This window comes from Strigops habroptila, chromosome Z, assembly GCF_004027225.2.
Source record: "Strigops habroptila isolate Jane chromosome Z, bStrHab1.2.pri, whole genome shotgun sequence".
Taxonomy (NCBI): Eukaryota; Metazoa; Chordata; class Aves; order Psittaciformes; family Psittacidae; genus Strigops; species Strigops habroptila.
In genome coordinates this window covers 23,031,934-23,044,910 of record NC_044302.2, presented here as the reverse complement: position 1 = coordinate 23,044,910, position 12,977 = coordinate 23,031,934, and the positions used below count along the sequence as shown (strand labels likewise).

General features: G+C 37.2%; 1 protein-coding gene across 6 annotated transcripts in view; it reads left to right on the top strand.

The window, feature by feature from the left end:
• Positions 1-12,977, top strand: part of ZCCHC7 (zinc finger CCHC-type containing 7) — a 120,989-nt gene that overhangs the window by 96,155 nt on the left and 11,857 nt on the right. For all 6 annotated transcript variants that reach the window (XM_030470735.1, XM_030470733.1, XM_030470734.1 and 3 more), the window contains one exon: positions 33-68. In XM_030470735.1, coding sequence (XP_030326595.1) covers positions 33-68 — 36 coding nt within the window. The remainder of the gene's footprint in view (positions 1-32; positions 69-12,977) is intronic.

Genomic DNA, 12,977 nt, shown 5'->3' with positions numbered 1-12,977 from the left:
GCTCCTAGCTGATCAATATTTTTATTTTCCAGGCTTGCCCAGAAATATGGAGGCAGTATCACCTAACAGTAAGTAGAAACACTTTTTTTATTTTCTTCTACACCCAACCTATTTACTCTTCTGTGAACTGCTGACCATAAAATATAGACAAGCATCTTCTGTGAGAAGATAATAAACATCTGAAGAGTTTTTGAACTGAAGAATGTAATGAGACACTGTCACTATTTTTTAAACATCTTTAGGACTTATGAATTCGTTTTAATACTGTAATCATTAAAATAATGCCTTTCAGCACTCTCTCCTCTCGGTGACTACATTTACACATATAAAGGGGGTTAAATTTTAGGTTCAGGTGCATAGTAGTAGCAATAATCCCATCTCAGATATCCCAGATGCTGGTAATTACTCACTGTGTGTGACAGAGCTTTCTTTTTAAATGAGTAAAATAAATCTCAGCTAGAGTGGCGATGTTAATTTCAGCAAATACACTTTATAAACTTTTGCAGATAATTTCTAATTGGTAAGGATATAGCTATAACTTCTTCTTTGGCCTGCATTAGTTGGTCTTTAATCACTGAAACAAGAAAATAAAACTTTGTGAACTGTACCAGTCTATTACTTAAGGCTTTTCCTCATATATAGAACAGAGATAAAAATAAAACAAATTACATATAAATTTGGCTAAAATTGAAACATACAACAAGATTTAACTGGTTAAGACAATATTCAATGGATCAGTATCACAAATCTTGAATATATTAATATGTAATATTATCATACATGAAAAAACCTCTAAAGATTAGGGTTTTTGCTATTAGCTGAATCTTTGGTGTCATTGCTGTCCACATCAACCTCATATGTACGTAGCTTTTATAGATGATTAATCACTGCTACCCATTCAAAACAAAGTAGAAAAGTTTGTCCACTAGTTTTCTTTGTGGGTCTTTGGTGAGGGCTTTTTCTTTTGAGCAATAAATGGAATGTGTTTTATGATTTGTTGCCTTCACCTCTTCATAGTAGTGGAATGCCTTTTTTTTTTTTTCTGTTTTTGCTTCTAAATTCAATGAATAGCAGAAATCTGGGCTTAAAACCGCATCCTTGCATTTTCTGCCTAATGATTTTAAAACAAAGATCTGCTTTGGAAATCCTCTATCCTTTCCGAGCATTTACTTTTATTTTAAGCAGAATTGGTACAAACTTAAAAAAAACCAAAAACAAAACCAGACAACAAAAAAACAAACAAACAAACAAACAACAAAAAAAAAAAAAACACCAAAAAAACATTAGGAGCAAAAGGTGCATTCAAGTGAATATTTTTGTTTGCTTTTTTAAAATTGTATGAAAGAAAAAGGTAAATAGTGTTTTCGATTATAATCCCAAAGGGTGCACGTAAAAATGATTTCTGGAATGTTTATGCTATTTGGAATCTTAACAATCAGATAGGAATATTAGATGCAGTAATATGTTGGGTTCTGTTTTTTACTGAGGTATAAGATTTAATTTAATTTTAGTCTTTCTTGCTGTTGAAAATTTCTCAAAAAATGAGTTGCAAACAACATTTAGAAAATATTAATTTTCTAAGGGAGCTTAAACCTGACCAAGTGGTTACTAGGGCAGAATTTGAGGTATCTGAGGTAGAAAATTTATCTGTAAATTTTGTGGAAAGCGCTCGGAGTTTACACTTTAATTAGTATAAAGCTAACAACATTTGTTACAACAACCTCAACCTTTGTCAGAAAATGTAGTAATTACAAATACAAGTGTGTTATTATAAGTACCCATTTAGAAATTGTTAGTGCATTTTGGAGACATTTTGAAATGTGGTCAGTATGGGTACTCAAAGATAATTTGGCAGAGTCAGACTGTATCTTCTGGTAAATAATTTTTTAGTGAAACTGCACATTATCTGCGAATAATCCACATTTCTGATAGGTGGAAAATGCTTTGCCTGTCTCCATTTTTTGAATGGGAAGACTTACTTTGACTTAAAGTTACAGTAGTAGTCAGATTAAGCCTAGAATTTAAAAATTTCTGTGGCAAAAGACATGCTTGATATTTAAAATAAGTTATTGCTTGAGAAACTGCATTATCTGAATTGCTTAAATGTAGGAGTCGCAGCTTTTATGATTCCATTTAAATATTCTCTTTTGCACCCAAAGCAAAACAAAGTAGTGTTCTCACAAGAATCAAAAAATCTGTTAGAATAATGTATATTATATATGTGTATTTATAGAATTGTAACTAAAAAGTCAAGATCTTTTACTGTCGTATCTGTGGAGTAGTATTTCACTATAGAAATTAGTTTCTAATTTTCCCAGTTTAGAATAAATATTTCTGTACAAACATGAGAGTAGTTAAAGAAAAATAATAAAGTTTAAAAAAAAAAGTACTGTTGTGGTTGTTGCTGTGCTGCAGATTATTAGCAAACAGACTAAAGCTACAGAGAGTTTTTCCTGTGTTTTATCCATGGATACAACCATTAGATTTAAATTTATGTTGGTAAATTCATCATGAGTGTCACACATGCAGGTACATATAAGTGCAAATAAAAAAAGGCATTCAGGTTTGTAATAAAAGACTATTATTACAACATTGCTTACAAACAGCCATTACAAAGTTTGTCTAAATGTTTTGCATTATATAAAGTATTCTTAATTACTGTGAGTGCTCATGAAAAAACACATAGCCTTCCACCTTTCTCTTTTGTGAAGCTTTTGGTGATTTTATTCATTATCTGGCTTTTTACGAAGAGATGGACTGCCATCTATTGACTTCTTGAAGCCCCTGCACAGAAACGTGGATTGACTAGAACAATGACTAAATAATAAATCCATTCTGCTGTTATGGATGGTGGTAGGTTTTTGTTTACATTAGCTGTGGTGACAAATTTTGGCACATTACAAATAATTTGTTGTATGGGCAGAAATGTCTTACTCCAACCAAAACAGACTGCCAGTGCAAGAAATCTTACAAGCAGTTGAAGTGGCAAAAAGGATTATAAGCTGAATATTTTAATTTGTCTTTTGATAGAAAAAAAGATTATCATATTGTATTCAATGAAGCTTAAATTTAAAGGCTCTGTGATAATCAAAGCTTTATAAGTGGATGGAGTTAGTTTCTTTAAACTTGTTCTTTCAACTCTGTTAACTAAAATTATTCTGCAAAAAACCAATCAAAGTCAGCAGAACAATCCAATTCCCACTGTGGTTTAAAATAATATTTAATAATCTCTTCAAGATCATGATTTAAAACTTTTCAAAATCATTTTCATTGTGCCTGTTCTCTATGTATTTCCCTTATACCGTAAAAGAGAAATCACGGTTTTCAAAACGTGTTTTCAGCTTTTCTTCATATAGGTATCTATTTGTAATAAATAGGTCAGGTTTGATATCTGCTCACGTTTACTAAAGGGGTTATTTTCAATTCAAGCACTAAGACAAGGAGTTCATTGGCGTATCCAGGATAAACAGTTTTGATCATAGCTTATTGTAGTGTAAATAATGATACCTCTGTTTTTTTTTCACAGACCGTTTGAAGGTCTTGTAAAGCTCTTTGTTCTAGATTATTGGAAAGCTTAGCTTACAACTTTGTCTTTCTAAAAGCCAGATGCTTCACAAACCCAGAGAAATATGGTCTGTGCTCCAAAGGACATACCATCACATTCCCTTTTCGTCTTAAGGATATTGGGGGTGCTTATAGCAATGCTTTTTCATCCTCAGAATGTTTGGCTTTTTTTCATTCCCTTTCTCCTGATGTTTCAGATTGCAGCTATAAAGGTAGAGACATTTATTGAACATTTTGTACTCAAGTGGAGGCCATTTTATAGCCCTCTAATTAAAAAGAGAAAAAGAAGTCAGTGGGTAAACCTGTGAGATTAAGGCACCCTACAGTTTTCATATGTTTGTTCAGTTTTGCAGTTTATTCTTAAGTAAACACAACAGCATCCCTCTGTGTTTGATCTGCTAACCGATGCCCTAACTGCATGTCCAGTGGCCGCTCCTGTTTTACGTAGTCTGCACGCTGGAGGAGCTGAACAATCCTGCTGCACCCCAGGCTCAGAGGTCCAGTGTGGGGCCTGTGGTAGTTCATTATGCAGGGACAGCCCTTCTCCCAAGCGTGGGGGCTGCCATTGGTGTTGCCAGCCTGGGGCTCCAGGTGGCCAGTGTGATTGGAGCCACCCTTTGTGGGGGCACTGTGCCATGGGAGGAAGCTGTTTGTGTTCTGAACCCAAAACCATGGATGGGACCTCAGGTCCAGACCCACTCCAGTCCCATAGGTTGTCCTGTGGCTTTGCTGCTGGACTGACCCAATGAAACTAAGGGTAGGTCCTGCACTGCTGTGAGCAGTCACATTTCCACCCAACACATGACATCACTGGAGAATAAAGAGGAAATTTGTTCTCAGCGCATAGTAACCCATGTTTTCCTTCAGGCTTGAACCTGCACTTCATCTGTGTGAATCCTCCTGAAGTGTAACTCAGACCCCTTCTGCACTGCTGGGTTAGCCAGACAGGCAAAATCTCAGTATTTTGATATAGAACGGAGTATGTGCTGCCTGCATAGATCTCCCAATTTGTGCTGCACTGCTTCATTGTTAGTTGGGTTTCTGGTATACAAAAACGGGTCAGTCCGGATCAGGAACAAGATGTGGATACAATAATCAAATAGGAGTTAATGTTGCAAGTATTAGTATTTTTTTCAGTAAATACCTAGAGAGTAATGAAATTCTGTGCATAAAACAGGCAGAGCACTATTTTTATTTTTCTAATATGTTTGTTTCTCAGTGTAAATGTATGCATTAAAACACAAATGCTGCTCAGATTAGGTGTTTTCTTTGTGTAAGGATTTTTAATAACCTCTTCCTCCCCCTGTACTGCTCTGGCCATAAGGACTTCTTCCCCCATCCCCTGCCTTCACCAGTCTTACTTATATTAAAGCTCCTAGGCCAAGATGGCCACCAACAGAGTTTTAGAACCATCAGAATTTTTAACTAGCAGAAGCTATCATTTAATGTACTTCTTGACAGTCTGTTAATCTTACTTTTAATCCACTTACATAAAAGAAGGTGAACCAGGAGTTGGCTGGTTTTGCCTCTGTGCGTAAAAGACATGGAGGGACAATGCATCTTTTGTGTTTAAATTTTGTGCTCGGATTTCTTTGTGTGCATTATTAAAATTCCTCATGGCCTGCCACATTTTTCGTGAAATGAAAACATAAGCAGTGCTGCTTAAAGTTAATTTGTGTCCTTTAAAATGTGACTTTCAGAAAGAGAAAATTTAAAGTATGACTCTGGAAAAAAATATTTAAGCTTGAGAGAGGGAGCATTTGGTTTCCAGAGAAGCTTTGTAGGTTTTGTGCGGTGAGCAAAGGATGGGTTTCGAAGTATTTCCAGGAGGAGACGAAGCCTAACTTGCCCGTGTGTAGGGATGGGGCTACCGCAGTGGCTGTGGATGTGGCTGCAGTGTCGGCTTCTCCAGACTTTGCATGACGCAAGGCTGCGGACCACAAGATCAACGCGTTCCTATTAAATATTTTAGCACTTGGCCAGTTTCTCTCCAGGTGTTTTAAAGTTATTTCTGTTAACTCTAGTAAAAATACCCGTGTGTTTAGGCAGTAGACAGTATATTTATTCATATTTTGGAATCACAGAGCAGGCCCTTACTGACTGTTCAGTAGGCATTCTGTGGGGTATTTCACAGGGAAGGCAAGCCAAAATTCCTAGGGATGTGAATTTAGGGTAAGGATGACTCTGCTTGCTGTGGATTGTGGGGAGACACAAACAGCTGGAGTGTGACCATGGCCCCATGCTTTTGCCCTTCAGTGAAAGGTGCCTTTTTGGTGCTTGGATGTGAAGATTTTATATTCTCTGAAAATGCATGCTAGCCTCTTTAGCCAGGGAATAGGGTAGGGCAGATCTTGGACAACAATTGTCAGATATTTTGGTTTTAAATTATTTGCTTGCATTGTTCAAGCCTGAGCCCTACCACTTTAACAAGTGCCATTCTGTGAAAAAGATGCTTCTGAAATGTCTGCATGCCCTGCACTTGTTGTTCTGCTGAAAATAAGCATGTTAGAAGCGGTTTAGTATGCTGTCTAAAGAGTCTCTTGGATTTTATTTTACATTCTCTTTATTTCCCCCTGCCAGTTATAATTTGTCCCGTGATCTCTTCTTCTCTTTCAAATTTCAGATATTTTTGAGGATATCAGAAACCTAAACCCAAAATCCTTTTCCATAACAAAGAAACTGTATTTCACAAAAGACAGTATTCTTTCTAATAGATTTTTTTTTACAGAAAACAGAGAATTTCAAGACCTGAAGTAAGTGTAAGCTTATGAGTACAAAGCATATGCTATAGCTTTAAGTACAAAAGAGTGCTAGACAGAGTTCTTTGCCATTTTTTACTTGAAAACTGTATTTAAGAAATTATAGGAAAGCAAGCAGTTTCGATAACTTTATATAAATATGTAACATCTACAAAAAGTACTGTTTAGAGTGTGCCTTTTCATGAAAATGGTTGGGTTTAACTGATACCCCTGGCCATGTATGAGTACCAAATAATTACGGGATTTTTGTGTGTTGGTTAAGTTGAAATAGAAAGTTCACACAGTTTATCTGTAAAACGCTAACATGTCTTTGCGCTTGCACTTTCTTTCCTGGGGAAGTGTGATGGTGTCTTGGTACCTCTTCACTACTGAGACAGATCCCCAGTTAATGCCTGCTTTTACAGCCCGGGGTTGCGGTCTTTAGCGCAGGTCTGTGCCTGGCTCTTGCTAGGCTGGACCAGAAAGCTGCCAACTCGTGCACGGACCGGAGAGGCCGCTTTGGGTGGGTTTTGTAGCCTTCCAGCAGCACAGCATCAGCTGCCACTTACTTTAATCATCTAGGCATGGTAGAAAGCATGCCTGCTTCCTCTAACATTTATCTGTTTCATGCCCTTCACATCTGTCTCCCCAGAAAATAAAATAAAAGGTGCTTTTAAATTGAGGGTTAAAGACTGATTGCATCTTGACCAGAAATTGCATTTTGGTATATTTCTGGAAGCAGTCTGGAACTGGGAGGAAATAGAAAGCTTGGCTGACTGAACCAAGTGATTTCCATTTCTCTGATTTTGGGGTTCCAAATAACCTCCTTGAAGTGTCTTTGAGAAGTGGCATTCTTCAGAGAATCCTGGACTTGAATATACACGTTATTGTTATTTAAGGAACACTGTGTTTTCTGCAAAAGCAATACCTTTTGGGCCTGCCTTTAAACAGAAAAAGGAGAAGAGCAGGGGATGGAAATTAATATATTTTAATATTTTGAATGTTTAAATCTACGGTTAGTTAACCCGTGTATGCCCAGGAAGCTGTTCGTGTGGTACGCAACATTTTCCAAATGCTGTGCCAGCAGTCCTGGTGGCGAGATGTGCTCACAACTAGAAAGAGCTGCTCTCTCCCACAGAAACTTGTGGGCAAGAATTGCTCTGTTCTCCACATAGAAAGTACCGTGTGCATTCCTCCTTTGCCGAGCACATGCCAAAACGGTTGTGATACACATTTTTTGTGATACAGCAGAACTGTGGGATAAGTGGTTAGTTAAATAGAAAGGGATAATCATTGTAAGATTCATTGCTGAAATGTCTCCCCATCATATACATAACTGGAGTTCTTTTAAGGGAAAGGATTAAGATGGTCTTTTCTTTAATGCTGATGAATTTGGTAAAAATTTTCACCTCTCTTTCCTTCAGTTTGAAAAGGTGAACCTATACAATCATTTAAATAATTTTTACTATTCAGGTATTAACCATGTAAATAAGGAAAACAGAATTTTCAAGCCAGAATGAGATTTCCAATGCATTTTAAAATCAGGCTTTTTTGGGGAGGCGGGGAGGAGGAGGGTGTAGGGAGGGAAATCCATGCCCTATTTCTACAGTAAATTCTCTGTATGAATATTCACATCAAAGTTCCTATATTCCCGAAAATTACTCCTCTGAACTTGATATGAAGGTGTTTTTTCTCAGTTTTATTAGAACTTAGTTTCAGAATTCCATAAGAAATCAGAACTTACCTGTGATCTATCAGACATAAAAAAATTACACTTTCGTGTAGGTAATATAAAATGTATTTTGGTGCATTTTTGTATTGCAAAGTGGAAAAAATGTACAATGTCAGTAGAGTGTAAATCTCCGCGTACTGTTTGCACGTATATCCTGACTAGGAACAGCATTTTGCTTGTCAAATGTCCACTCAGTATCTGCTTGTAAATTATGTGCTTTAGTAGTACCGAAACTATTGCATTTTATTATACAAATGCTTTGCATGTTAAAACATCACAGGTATTTAGCAACAGCAGTCTATGGAGCTCTGCACTGGCAGCAGTGTATATGATCAGCCATGTCACTGCCAGACCTGCGAGTTCATCTTGTCAACGATCTGTATATTTGGAGCAGCCAGGAGCTCACACTGGTGTGAGACAGTAACTTGAGAAAATTATGCTTGATCATGTTAATAATCTACGGATTAGGATTCCCTAAAAGTATTCACTGATTTAATTCTGAGAAGGTCTATCATGTCAATAATATTAATACATCTTGTTAGGTCCTGTTAAGTGAATAGAAAACGTACTATCCCCGTAACAGAATTATCCTGATTTTGATTTCACATTTTGAAAAATCATTCATAAAGGGAATTAAAAGGAACCAAAAACCCATATAAAGTGATGAGCAGCATAGAGCCATATACCATAAGTAGATACTGTTTCACCACAGTACTGGAGAAGTCTCAGAGCAGTGGGTGATTTGCATGATATATGCATATATGCATATAGTGCCCACGTAAAGCAAAAGAAGGCGACATCCCTCAGAATTGTTGGCTTCGGGGGAGTGAAGTTAGGCCTTCAGTTTTAGCTTATTTTTGAATGTTAAATTAACATTTGACAAACATAACCCAGCAGCTGTGAGTATGACTCTGAAATGGGCACAGCCACCCCTGAACTAGCAGCACATTGCATAGAAACAATGACACCACTGCCTTGGCTGGTCTTCTCACTTCTGCCAGAAGTTAATGAACTTTTACTTGGTAGGCATTTCACTCTGTAGGTCAGTCTGTGTCTTGCCTGGCCCCTGTGCCGCTGCAGTGCGGACAGTGCTGCCACGGTGCCGCCCTGCATAGTGTGGCACATGGCACTGCAGCAATGCCACCTGCATGGCATGGCATGGCACAGCACAGCACGGCAGCACTGCGGGAAGGGGTGCAACAGAGGCTTTGACTCTCCAGAGGTAGGAGGGAGGTAACACTTACAGGAAGAGGTACTCTTTTTACAGTAAACCAGGTGATATATTTGCAAGAAATGGATGGTCACTGCCTGGGTTCAGAGTTTCTCAGGATCAGCATCAAGTCCAAAAGCTGCTTGTCTTTTTTTTTTTTTTGCCCCCCTTTTTTTTTTATTCCCTTCAAACTAATAGGTTCTTTGCCTGTAGTAACTACTCGTAGCTAAGAGAAAGTAATTTTATGTTGCTTCTATGCAGTTAATTCTCATTCTAAAGTGTATTTGTAACCTCCTTCAGCGCTTAAAAAATGGAATGGTGAGTGCCTGTGCATGAGCATACACAAACACTGAGGTATTTCTGTGTACTGTTTGATAACCCTGAAATATGTTCTGCTCTACAATTAATTGCACCAGATTTGCACACAATATCCAGTTTTTATCTGACTTATTTTGATGGCAGATGGGACCCTAGTTAAATTAATTTTGCTTTTCTGATGATGCTGTGAGGAGGGAAAGAGAGGGAAAATAATAGCACTGAGATATTCAAAAGTTGGTTTGGAGAAAACACTTTCGATCAATGGTACATTTATGTGATATGGGAGAGCAAAAATCTGACATTTTTCAATCCATTTTTAGATGCTGTGGCTACTCAGAAAGTCTCAAGTCATATTAAAGTAAAAACTTCATTGAATTGAGACCTATTTGGAAAAAAAAAAAAAAATACAAACAGACCAAAACCAAACCCAATCCCGGATCTGCAAGAATGACGTGGAAAAGCTTTTTTGCATTAGTGGTTGTGTATAGGCTGTCAGACATTTCTTCAAGGGCATATTCTGGTTGAATGTCACTCATTGTAAAGCTAGGTGAAAATTATTATGGTATTACTGAATATATATGATGCTCTTAAATGGAGAACGCATAAAAAAATTTATTGATAAACATTAACATGTTGGTAATGTAAAGAAAATGCTACTATAAAATTATCGGTCAGTAACGGGTGCTACAGATTGAAGCCTAGCTGCTAGGATGTTTAAAGAAAAAAAGCTTGAATTTTTGTTTATTTAATTTAGAATGTGCCCCAGCAAAAACTCAATTCTAGCAAACCGATGCACCACTCTTTTGGCATCTTGTGTCCTCCAGAATCACTGTATTTTTTCTGTTTACTTCCCTTTTAGCTGTGAACAGAAATCGCCTCAAAGCAAGTATCTATTAAGAATGCTCTCATAAGAAGGTTATTTCAAGTGTGGGGCTTCCTTCTTGCACATCTGATGGTGAAAGGTGATTAGTAGGCGACATAAAGGTTAAAGAGAGAGAGAGAAAGAGAGAGGAAGCTGTAAATTATCTAGAATGACAGTAAAAATTAAAACCTTGGGGTTTGTTGGACTCCCCAGTGTATTAGCTAATAAATATAACCATGCTTTAGTTCTGTTCATCTTCTGATGTTACAGGCTTTGCAAATGTTTGTGTTCAGATTACTGTATAAATGTATGTGTAAGTATGCATACACTTAGTGCAGCGAGTGTGTGTGGTACAGCGTCGACCAGTGTGCTCTGCACGCATACGCCTGGATGCGTATGTAACGTTTGGTGAGTCGCCTAATAAACATCTGAATAAAATATACGTGTCCCCATGCACAAGTCTCCTCCTCCTCCTCCCCTGCCTCTTCCCCACCACCCGCCTCCCCCACCCCACTTCAAAGCTTGTGGTCCTTCCTTTCTCCATCCTTGTACTAAAAGCTTTCTTTGTGAGCCAGGCCATTTGTCCATCACTGTTTGAGGTCCAAACAGTGGTAAAATACCCTGTCACCGATCCAGAGTGCTGTGAATGGCAGCTTCTCTCTGGACAATTGGCGCTGGTGCCAAGAAATATTCCTGAGAGGATTATTTAACCTTTCAATTTAGGGGGCACAAAGCCTGGCTGATTAATGAACTTTCTGATGGGCGCTGATAAGCGGATCTATTTCTTTATTTCCTCTAAAAGTGATTCCTTCTCCTGTCCCACATTACTATAATCTTAAACATAAAATGTGGCAAATAGATTAAAAAACAGCACTAAAGAGTTTATCTGGCTGGCAAACTGAAGGAGCTAAATTAAAATTGGTAATGAAAGCAGTGGCTGAGCCCTATATATGGTTTTTAAATGCGTTGTGTATTTTGAAGAGACTTATTCTCTAGCTTGCCTGGTAATGACTGCTTTTGGTGCACAGTCTGGGGCTGGCTTCTGTTATCCCCCCCAAAAAATGAGTTGTGTTATCTGGATGACTGCAGACACATATGCATCCCCCTTTCTCACTGCATGGGCAGACAAGGTCGATAGCATTACAAGGTATTTGTGGCAGTGCTTGTTTCAGTTTTCAGAGCTGCCAGTTTTCAGCCAGATTTGAATTACAAAAGAAGAAGCTGGCATGAAAATTGAAAGGGTTTATCGGCTAGTCTGAAGCCTCATAGCACATTGTTTATTTATGCAGTCCATTTGCACCAGGAAATGTAAAAAGGAAATACATTTTTAAAATAAGGTCATAAAGACCCAGATATGTTTAAGATGGCAAATAAAATATAGATACCTATAATATCTTTCCAGGAAACGATTTCACTTAATGTTGCACGTTACTTCGGAGGAGCATTTATGTTACTGTCATAAATTTGTGCATTTGTGTCACCGTATAGATAGTCTCTGGGGATTAAGAAGGAAGTGTTTGCTAACTTACTTTGAAATTAAAATAGAAGAAAGATAGGTTTGTAGTTTGAGAGCTACATCAGAAATAGTTGAAGTTTAATGCACTATCCTATTTAAATAACGTTTTGCATTCCGTGTAAAATTAGCCATGGACGACTGGATAGATGCCACCACCTTTGGAGAAAATTGGGATGCCTTTTAAACCATGAAGATTTTGAGGCATTCAGGGATTGTATTGTTGTTATCCTTACTATCTTGCATAAATTTATGTTCTGTACAAACTTGAGATTTTTTTGTCCGTTTTTCAGAAACGACTTTCTGAATTAGTGTTTCAGTATTTTTTTTATCTGCTTGTAAGAGCATCAAAAGATTACATTCATTTCTTTTAAATATGTAATGTTTTACTTTTTGTCTCTTCCTTGAACGTTTTCACACAGTCAATTGTAGATGCTATTTGCATCTATTTAAAATGCATTATAGAAATGTCCTATTTCTGTAGAAAACGACTGCTTCACAGTGCTTGTACTGTGGACCAAACAAGTTAAATTCCTTCTTTTGGTGAAGGTTTTGGTTTTCCAGACTGTGCAATCACAAAATAAAATTTTGTCCATGGATCTGCAATTTAGTGTGTATCGTGTACTTAAAAAAAACCAAACCCAAACCTAAAGTTCAGTTAAATCACTGATTTCTTGATTATTTCATTGTGTTTTGTTGTTACCCAAAAAGGTGGAAAGCATGTTACAAGCGCATTTAGTAAACTCAATTACAAGGTGTAATTAGTGGAAAGATACTCACATGTGACCTCTACAAATGCTATTGGAAGAGCAGGTTTTTTTAGATGGCTGAAAAAATAAAGAAATAAAATTGGTAAAGAAATTATTTGGTTTATAACTGTTTGGAGTTTGGGGAACTTAAAAGTCAAAATACTAGATTTCTATGTTTCTCCTTTATTAACATGCATCAAGCTCAATATGTTTCTGTCATGAATTTTCATAAGGATTTTTACTACGTAGCATGTGTGGCTTAATGATGCAATTGCCTGATAGACTAGGAAG